Source organism: Nerophis ophidion, linkage group LG08 (assembly GCF_033978795.1).
Source record: "Nerophis ophidion isolate RoL-2023_Sa linkage group LG08, RoL_Noph_v1.0, whole genome shotgun sequence".
NCBI classification, from domain to species: domain Eukaryota; kingdom Metazoa; phylum Chordata; class Actinopteri; order Syngnathiformes; family Syngnathidae; genus Nerophis; species Nerophis ophidion.
Genome location: NC_084618.1, coordinates 6,683,836 through 6,693,835, shown reverse-complemented (window position 1 = coordinate 6,693,835; position 10,000 = coordinate 6,683,836). Strand labels below are relative to the sequence as shown.

Here is a 10,000-nt window from a genome sequence, read left to right as displayed (position 1 = left end):
TATTGTGAAGATAGGAAATGTGCAGTCGGCCTTTAGAGTTTTGACGGAAGGGACGGCGCGAAAGTCTGTTGAAATAAAAAGTGTTTCTCGCCTTCCTCTCTGTCATTTTTTCATAATAATGAACTGGCAGCAGCCAGCGTCATCTCACAAGACCCTCGGGTGCCGTGAATGTCAATCAAGCAAGCTACGGAATTTGCCGCCAATGTTTTTCTTGTAAAGTATATGGAAGCTGGATGAATTAGATGCCAAAAAACAACCACTTTCATGTGGTATTGTACGGAAAGGACAACTTTTTTTCTCCTCCATTTGAAAATGTGGGCGTTATCATCATTACTGTCTGATTCCAATCAATGCAAGTCATCAGAATCAGGTAATACACCAACTTATATTCTTGTCTTCGTGAAAGAAAGACATCTATATGTGTTACACATGCTTGTATTATCATTAAACACATTTAACTTGTTTACAAAAATGTCTCTTTCATAAATAAATAAATATAAATGATATATATAAATGAGGTAGATCCCCTCGAGTTGGTCAATTGAAAAGTGGCTCGCCTGCAGAAAAAGTGTGGGCACCCCTGATGTAGTATGAATGTAAGAATAGTTTTGCATGTTGGAAAGGTTTGAGTGTTGAAAAGCTGGCGCTGAACTGAAATGCTATTGGGATGTAGGATGAATGTTGAAATGGTTTGACCTAGAGATGTCGTATCGTGGCTTTTTTTGCCGATATCCGATATTGTCCAACTCTTAATTACCGATATCAATTGATACCGATATATACAGTCATGGAATTAACACATTATTATGCCTAATTTTGTTGTGATGCCCCGCTGGATGCATTAAAAAATGTAACTGTCAGGCTTTCCCCTAACAGTTTGTCTATGTTTTAGTTTTTTTCCTCTGCATTTGTCTGTTTCGTCTGTGTTTAGTATCTCCTGTCTAGTGCTCTTATTTTGTCAGCTTCCTGTCTTGTTCCCTGAGTGCTGTGTTCCTCCTCAGCTGCGGCTGATTGGCACCTGGCCACACCTGTTGCCAATCAGCCTGCTCCTATTTGTACCTGCTTTGTGTTGTGTCAGTGGCTGGATCATTGTATTGTCATTTCTACCTGTCGTGTCTGGCATCCTTTCAGCTATTACCTGTCGTGCTACATCTTGTCCTGGTCGTCGTAGCGGTCAGCTGTTTTTGTTAGCCATAGTTATTTCCAGTTTTTCTGTTTGTTATCCTCTAGCTTCCATGCCAAAGATCCTTTTTGTTTCTTGTTAGCTTCTATGCACAAGGCCTTTTGTTTTTTGTCCGCCCACGTGCGCGCTTTTGGTTTGAACCCTTTGTTTGGTTTTGTCTTAGTATTTATATTAAAATCATGTTTGCTCACTCCTTGCCTGCCCTCCATCTCTGCATCTTGGGGTTTGTCAACAAATACCCCTGACAGTAGCAAGGTTTTCCAAAATAAATCAACTCAAGTTATGGAAAAAAATATGCCAACATGGCTGCGGAGAGGAGGAGACGACGGGCCGGCGGCAAGGAGGCGGAGAATGCGGCGGAACGGAGAGGCGGGGCTGCAATCCAGATCACAATCTACATTTCTCCTCTGGCTGTATAAAAAGGGGAGAAGGAGGAGGGATCATGGCAGAAGGAGGAGGAGGACCAACAGCAGAAGCGGAAGAGCGAAAACGGCCGAGAGCGAGCCGAACACAGCGACGAAGACGCGGCCGACTGAAGGCGAGAGAGGAGCAGCTGAAAAGCGATCGGACCAAAAGACAAAGCTTGATTTATTGAAAGACTAAACGAGAGTCAAACCTGCTCAGCGATGTCTTTCCTATATGGTCCATGGTACCCGCACGACACTGCCATATTTATTATTGAAGTCACAAAGTGCATAATTTTTTTTTAACATGCCTCAAAACAGCAGCTCGGAATTCGAGACATGCTCTCCCTGAGAGAGCATGAGGAGGTTGAGGTTGGCAGAGTTGAGGTGGCCGGGGGGAATAGCAGGGGGCTTTATAGGTCACACTGAGAAGAGTTATGGGTGCAAGGGGTTCTGGGTATTTGGTCAGTTGTGTTTAAGTTAAAGTTAAATTACCAATGATTGTCACACACACACACTAGGTGTGGTGAAATTTGTCCCATCCCCTTGTTGACCCCCTGGGAGGTGAGGGGAGCAGTGAGCGGATGCGGTGCAGCGCCCAGGAATAATTTTTGGTGATTTAACCCCCAATTCCAAGGTTATGGGTCCCATTTTTATAGTCTTTGGTGTGACTCGGCTGGGGTTTGAACGCACAAGCTACCAATCTCAGGGCGGACTCTCTAACCACTAGGCCAGTGGTTCTTAACCTTGTTGGCGGTACCGAACCCCACCAGTTTCATACACGCATTCACCGAACCCATCCATCCATCCATTTTCTACCGCTTATACATTCACACTCACATTCACACACTAGGGCCAATTTAGTGTTGCCAATCAACCTATCACCGAACCCTTCTTTAGTAAAAAATAAAATGTTTTTTTTTTTCAAATTCAAGACAAAGTTGTATGTTTTTGGTAACACTTTAGTATGGGGAACATATTCTAAGTAACAAAGACTTAATTTTGAGTTATTTGGTTAGGGTCAGGGTTAGAGGGTTAGGGTTATTATAAGGCCATGCCAAATAAGGCATTAATAAGTACTTAATAATGACTAGTTAAGAGCCAATATGTTACTAATTTGAATGTTAATAAGCAACTAATTAATGGTGAATATGTGTTCACCGTACTAAAGTGTTACCATGTTTTTTTTTTACTGGTGCACAAAATTTAACGTGCATGAACATCACCTTGTTCAAAAAAACAAAACCAACACAGTGAATGAACTCACAATAAATTACACACCTGCAAATCAGTCCGCTGATAGGGAGAAGTTTGTATTCACACAATGTGTCGGGTGTGTTTTGACCTCCGCCGAACCCCTGATGCCGACTCATCGAACCCCTAGGGTTCCATCGAACCCAGGTTAAGAACCACTGCACTAGGCCAATGAGTAGTAGTTTATGTTGTGTTACGGTGCGGATGTTCTCCCGAAATGTGTTTGTCATTCTTGTTTGGTGTGGGTACACAGTGTGGCGCATATTTGTAACAGTATTAAAGTTGTTAATGCAGCCACCCTCAGTGTGTGTGTGTGTGTGTGTGTGTGTGTGTGTGTGTGTGTGTGTGTGTGTGTGTGTGTGTGTGTGAAAAGCCATAGGTATTATGTGATTGGGCCGGCATGCAAAGGCGGTACCTTCAAGGTTTATTGGCGCTCTGTACTTTTCCCTACGTCCGGGTACCACTCCGTACAGCGGCGTTTTAAAAAGTCATACATTTTACTTTTCGAAAGCGATACTGTTAATTTATATATATATATATATATATATATATATATATATATATATATATGTATATATATATATATATGGGGGGTGCTTACAAACATCAGTCGTTTACCAAGCAAAGGTAACACGCAAGGACATTCGCACATCCGACACGTACGTAGGATTAACCGAAGGAGCGTTTAAGGCCAGATGGAATAATCACAAGGCCTCCTTTAGAAACCAGACCTTGCGGAATTCTACAGAACTTAGCAAGCACATTTGGTTACCTCAAAGACAATAATGTTGAATATTCAATAACATGGCAGATTCTTGCATCCAGCACCCCTTACAACAGTGGTAATAAAAGATGCAACCTATGCTTAAAAGAGAAACTGTTCATTATATATCATCCAGACCTGTCATCCCTCAACAAGCGCAGTGAAATCATTCCAACATGCCGCCACAGACGGAAACACCTCCTAGGTAACACATGAGCCAATCACCACGCCCCTGTGCCCTGTATAAACCATTGTATGTGAATGCTTCCATTAAAATCTCCTGATGATTGAGGGAACCCCTCATGAAACAGTTCTGTAGAGATGAAGTAGTCTTGTGATTTTTCCCACACCTACATATTGCGCTCGACCACGGTATCGAGCACTATTCTCTGGATAATCCAATCAAGATATATATATATATACATACACACACACCAATCATGCTCACCCTCGTGCTGAAGGCCACCAATGGGCTCCGGCCCGGCGGTGCACCAGGGTAGGATATGTTCAAGTCATGGCCGCACGTGCCAGGAGTCAAACTGAGGTGTTCCGTCCTGTAGATCCAGTGAGTTCCGTCGCTGTGGTCGGCCGAGGGTTCCAGCACGTAGGACCTGCCTTGCAGAGAGACCAAACCCCTGCAGACAAACAGTAGATCAGTGGTTCTCAACCTTTTTTTCAGCGATGTTACCCTCTGTGAACATGTTTTTAATTCAAGTACCCCCTAAAATATAGCACTATGTCATCAGTTTCTGATTTTTTATATTGTATAACAGTGCAAAATATTGCTCATTTGTAGTGGTCTTTCTTGAACTATTTGGAAAAAAATATATAAGAATAACAAAAAATACGTTGAAAAATAAACAAGTGATTTAATTATAAATAAAGATTTCTACACAAAGAAGTAATCACCAACTTAAAGTGTCCTCTTTGGGGATTGTAATAATTATCTTTAACATCAATATTTATGGAACATGTCCACAAAAAATCTAGCTGTCAACAATGAATTTTGCCTTGTTGTATTTTTTTTCCACAGTTTATGAACTTACAATCATAGTTTGTTAAAGTATTATTAAATAAATATATTTATAAAGGATTTTTCAATTGTTATCCATCCATCCATCTATTTTCTACCGCTTATTCCCTTTCGGGGTCGCGGGGGGCGCTGGCGCCTATCTCAGCTACAATCGGGCGGAAGGCGGGGTACACCCTGGACAAGTCGCCACCTCATCGCAGGGCCAACACAGATAGACAGACAACATTCACACACTAGGGACCATTTAGTGTTGCCAATCAACCTATCCCCAGGTGTTATTTTAGAATATTTCTTAAAAATCTCACGTACCCCTTGGCATACTTCCAAGTACCCCCAGGATTACGCGTACCCCCATTTGAGAACCACTGCAGTAGGTGATCCGTCGCTCTCAAAGGTTATTTTCTCATTATTGCAACATTTATCCTGCAGCGGAAGCCCATTTGCATAAAGCTGAGGGGATCTTTATCAGAGTGCAAATATGACCTAAAACCCACCTAAAAAAAATATTGAAAAAAATAAAACCCCCAAGCCTCTGAGAGTGAAGATAAGCGCTCCCGACTTACTTGACACCGGCGCAGGTGCTGAGGCTGACGTCCGAGTCGGCGTGATGTTCCACCTGGCCGTGGTAGTAGCAGTTAGCCTGCGAGGGGACGCGAGCAGAGAGAGCGTCGTCAGCACTCGGGGACGGCGAGTGTGAAATATGAGCTTATTAACCGCGGGTGGTGGGGGGGGGTAAGATTAGCATGAACCATCAGCGCGCGTCACAACCGCCCGCTGAAACCTGCGCCCGTGTTTCCTATCACGGGCCCCGCATGAGGCCCGATTTCACAGACCGCCTGTCAAGTTGCGAGGGGGAATGGGAAATGAATTAATCGCCTGTTTGTTTGATGTCGCCGGCAGTTGGAGGGAAGTGGCTTGTTTCTCGGGGAAACAAAACGCCGTTGCTTCTACTAGACTCAAAACAACGTAATACAGTATGCATGTTGTAGTTACTGCGTACACACTATCCTCTGGAACTGAGAAATGAGATTTTCTTATTTGAACGGGGATAGCAGGTCCATTCTATGTGTCACACTTCAATCAATCAATCAATCAATGTTTACTTATATAGCCCTAAATCACTAGTGTCTCAAAGGGCTGCACAAACCACTACGACATCCTCGGTAGGCCCACATAAGGGCAAGGAAGACTCACACCCAGTGGGACGTCGGTGACAATGATGACTATGAGAACCTTGGAGAGGAGGAAAGCAATGGATGTCGAGCGGGTCTAACATGATACTGTGAAAGTTCAATCCATAATGGATCCAACACAGTCGCGAGAGTCCAGTCCAAAGCGGATCCAACACAGCAGCGAGAGTCCCGTTCACAGCGGAGTCAGCAGGAAACCATCCCAAGCGGAGGCGGATCAGCAGCGCAGAGATGTCCCCAGCCGATACACAGGCAAGCAGTACATGGCCACCGGATCGGACCGGACTCCCTCCACAAAGGAGAGTGGGACATAGAAGAAAAAGAAAAGAAACGGCAGATCAACTGGTCTAAAGAGGGAGTCTATTTAAAGGCTAGAGTATACAAATGAGTTTTAAGGTGAGACTTAAATGCTTCTACTGAGGTGGCATCTCAAACTTTTACCGGGAGGGCATTCCAGAGTACTGGAGCCCGAAATGAAAACGCTCTACAGCCCGCAGACTTTTTTTGGGCTTTGGGAATCACTAATAAGCCGGAGTCCTTTGAAGGCAGATTTCTTGCCGGGACATATGGTACAATACAATCGGCAAGATAGGATGGAGCTAGACCGTGTAGTATTTTATACGTAAGTAGTAAAACCTTAAAGTCACATCTTAAGTGCACAGGAAGCCAGTGCAGGTGAGCCAGTACAGGCGTAATGTGATCAAACTTTCTTGTTCTTGTCAAAAGTCTAGCAGCCGCATTTTTTACCAACTGTAATCTTTTAATGCTAGACATGGGGAGACCCGAAAATAATACGTTACAGTAATCGAGACGAGACGTAACAAACGCATGGATAATGATCTCAGCGTGTTTAGTGGACAGAATGGAGCGAATTTTAGCGATATTGCGGAGATGAAAGAAGGCCGTTTTAGTAACGCTTTTAATGTGTGCCTCAAAGGAGAGAGTTGGGTCGAAGATAATACCCAGATTCTTTACCGTGTCGCCTTGTTTAATTGTTTGGTTGTCAAATGTTAGAGTTGTATTATTAAATAGAGTTCGGTGTCTAGCAGGACCGATAATCAGCATTTCCGTTTTTTTGGCGTTGAGTTGCAAAAAGTTAGTGGACATCCATTGTTTAATTTCATTAAGACACGCCTTCATTAAGACACTTGATTATTTCGCGATATTGCCATATTTTTACTGAAAAGATTTAGTAGAGAACATCGACCGTAAAGTTCGCAACTTTCGGTCGCTAATAAAAAAAGCCTTGCCTTTACCGTAAGTAGCAGACGATGTGTGCGTGACGTCACTGGTTGTGGAGCTCCTCACATCCTCACATTTTTTATAATCATGGCCACCAGCAGCGAGAGCGATTCGGACCGAAAAAGCGACAGTTTTCCCCATTAATTTGAGCGAGTATGAAAGATTCGTGGATGAAGAAAGTTAGAGTGAAGGACTAGGAAAAAAAAAAAGAAAGTGAAGTGAATTGTGAATTATATTTATATAGCGCTTGTGGAGGGGCGTCGTCGCGCGTCCCCTGCGGGCGGGGTGTGTGCAGGGCCGACAGGTGAGTGGATAATCTCAGCTGGAACGAGTTATCTAATCACCTGTTCCCTTTATTAGCAGGGCCGGAGACCATGAGGGGGGGGGCCTTCTTCGTGAGGACAGAGGAGACTGAGAGGCTGAAAAGCAGAGAGAGTGAACACTGTAGAAAAATAAACCCGATTGCCGAGAGCAGAAAAAGAGGGACTTTGGAAACGAATGTGAATGTGAATGTAAAATAAAAACTGTTCTGGTAAAGACGCGGGTATCAAGTGTTGTGGTCCCGGTGATCCGCTAGGAATCCGGAGGGGAAGAGGAAGACCTCCACAGCGCTTTTTTCTAGTGACTCAAAGCGCTTTACATAGTGAAACCCAATATCTAAGTTACATTTAAAGCAGTGTGGGTGGCACTGGGAGCAGGTGGGTAAAGTGTCTTGCCCAAGGACACAACGGCAGTGAATAGGATGGCGGAAGCGGGAATTGAACCTGCAACCCTCAAATTGCTGGCACGGCCGCTCTACCAACCAAGCTATGCCGCCCCATAGGGCAAAGGGAGCGATTCAGATGTTATTAGACACATTTACTAGGATAATTCTGGAAAATCCCTTATCTGCTTATTGTGTTACTAGTGTTTTAGTGAGATTATACTGTCGTACCTGAAAGTCGGAGGTGTGTGGTGACCACCAGTGTCTCTGAGGGAAGCCACGCAGCTGCCTCTATGACAGGTGCACGAGGAACGACGCCAGCTCCGCTCATGTCTACGGTAAGAACCGACTTATTACCACAATTTTCTCACCGAAACCTGCCGGTTGACATGTGGTCCATAGTAAAGCTTCACCTTCGGGAATGTGAACAAGGAAACACCGGCTGTGTTTGTGTTGCTTAAGGCAGCTGCAATACACCGCTTCCCACCTACATCTTTCTTCTTTGACGTCTCCGTTATTAATTGAACAAATTGCAAAAGATTCAGCAACACAGAATACTGCGTACCGTATTTCCTTCAATAGCCGCTGGGGCGCTAATTAATCTAAAACCTCTTCTCACTCCTGCGCTTATTCAAGGTAAGCGGTAAAAGTAAGCAGGCGCTAATCATTTTAAAGCCTCTTCTCACCCCTGCGCTTACCAATGGCATGCAGTAAAAAAAATTGAGTGTGATATAAAAAAATACATCAATAACAAGTCATCGCGCCCACCTTTACACCATAATATCTGCGTGCCGGTCGGACGCATTTTTATTGCTGCGTATCTCATATGAGATTGCAATGCATACTTGGTCAACAGCCATACCTTTTACACCGATGGTTGTGATATAAACAACTTTAACACACTTACTAATATGCGCCACACTCTGTGAACCCACACCAAACACATTTCTGGAGAACATTGGCTCTGTAACACATTATGTCAACCGGCAGGTTTCGGTAAGAAAATTGTGGTAAAAAGTCGCCTCTTACCGGAGATCAGTGCAGCTTGCGCAGACCATGCAGCTGCCGTGACTTCCCTCAGAGACTGGCGACAACACACCCGTGGACACACCCCTCCGACTATCAGGTACTATTTAACTCACTAAAAGACTAGCAACACAATAGAAAGATAAGGGATTTCCCAGAATTATCCTAGTAAATGTGTCTAAAAACATTTGAATCGCTCCCAATGCAATCGCCTTTTTTTTTTTTCTTTTTAGTCCTTCACTATCAATATCCTCATCCACGAATCTTTCATCCTCGCTTAAATAAACGGGGAAATCGTCACTTCCTCCTCCACCAAATTTCACACTCGGCACAATGCAGTCCGAAATGTAGCGTTCTCCTGGCAACTTCCAAACTAAGACTTGTTCATCAGATTGCCAGATGGAGAAGCGTGATTCATCACTCCAGAGAAGGCGTCTCCAGTGGCGACTATATTAAACCCCCCGCTAGCACCAAACCCCCCCCCGTGCGTTGGTAAGTTGGGCGGTGTTGGGGGCACGGGTGTGTAAAATATATTCAGGAAGTCATGGATGCAAATGATTCTGGGTATTTGTTGTGTTGCGTTTATATTGTGTTACTGGGAGGATGTTCTCCCGAAATGTGTTTGTCATTCTTGTTTGGCGTGGCTTCACAGCGTGGCACATATTAGTAAGAGTGTTAAAATTGTTTGTATTACAACCATCAGTGTACTCTGCGTCACCCAGTATGCCTTTCAATTTTCCACGTGTGTCTGTGGAAGCTGCATACAACATGTTGCTGGACTGGCAAACAGTTTGTACATGTTGAAGGCGTCAAAGGCAATGGCTTCATAGCACGCCCTTATTCTTGTTATCAGGATGAGCCCCAACAGATATTCGCGAGAATGTTTGCGGCTCCCAACTCTGTGAAACGGGTTAAATTAGCTCTTTGAGTGGTAAAGGCTGTTGACCCCTGATATATAACAACGGGCAAGTGGCGTGCAGTTGCGGTTTTGATAAAATGTTGGTTTGGGTGGATGACGGGTGGATGACGACTTTAGTGATGCTGTTGTGGATGATATAATTGCCTATCCGCGCATCTCTAATACACATATACATACACATATATATGTATATATACATATATGATACATACAGTATATACGTGTATATACATATATCAATATATATAAACATATATATATACATGCATACGTATATATACAT

At 43.8% G+C, this 10,000-nt stretch overlaps 1 protein-coding gene across 3 annotated transcripts in view; it reads right to left on the bottom strand.

The window, feature by feature from the left end:
- Positions 1 to 10,000, bottom strand: part of LOC133557238 (disintegrin and metalloproteinase domain-containing protein 12-like) — a 299,103-nt gene that overhangs the window by 122,034 nt on the left and 167,069 nt on the right. For 2 of the 3 annotated variants that reach the window (XR_009807734.1, XM_061907553.1), the window contains exons 5-6: positions 5,201 to 5,277; positions 4,053 to 4,239 (exon numbers count right to left, since the gene is read on the bottom strand). Coding sequence is in view for 2 of the 3 variants with exons in the window: in XM_061907553.1 (XP_061763537.1) it covers positions 4,053 to 4,239; positions 5,201 to 5,277 (264 nt within the window). In the remaining variant the exon portion in view is untranslated. The remainder of the gene's footprint in view (positions 1 to 4,052; positions 4,240 to 5,200; positions 5,278 to 10,000) is intronic. The other variant, XM_061907554.1, reaches the window with a different exon arrangement.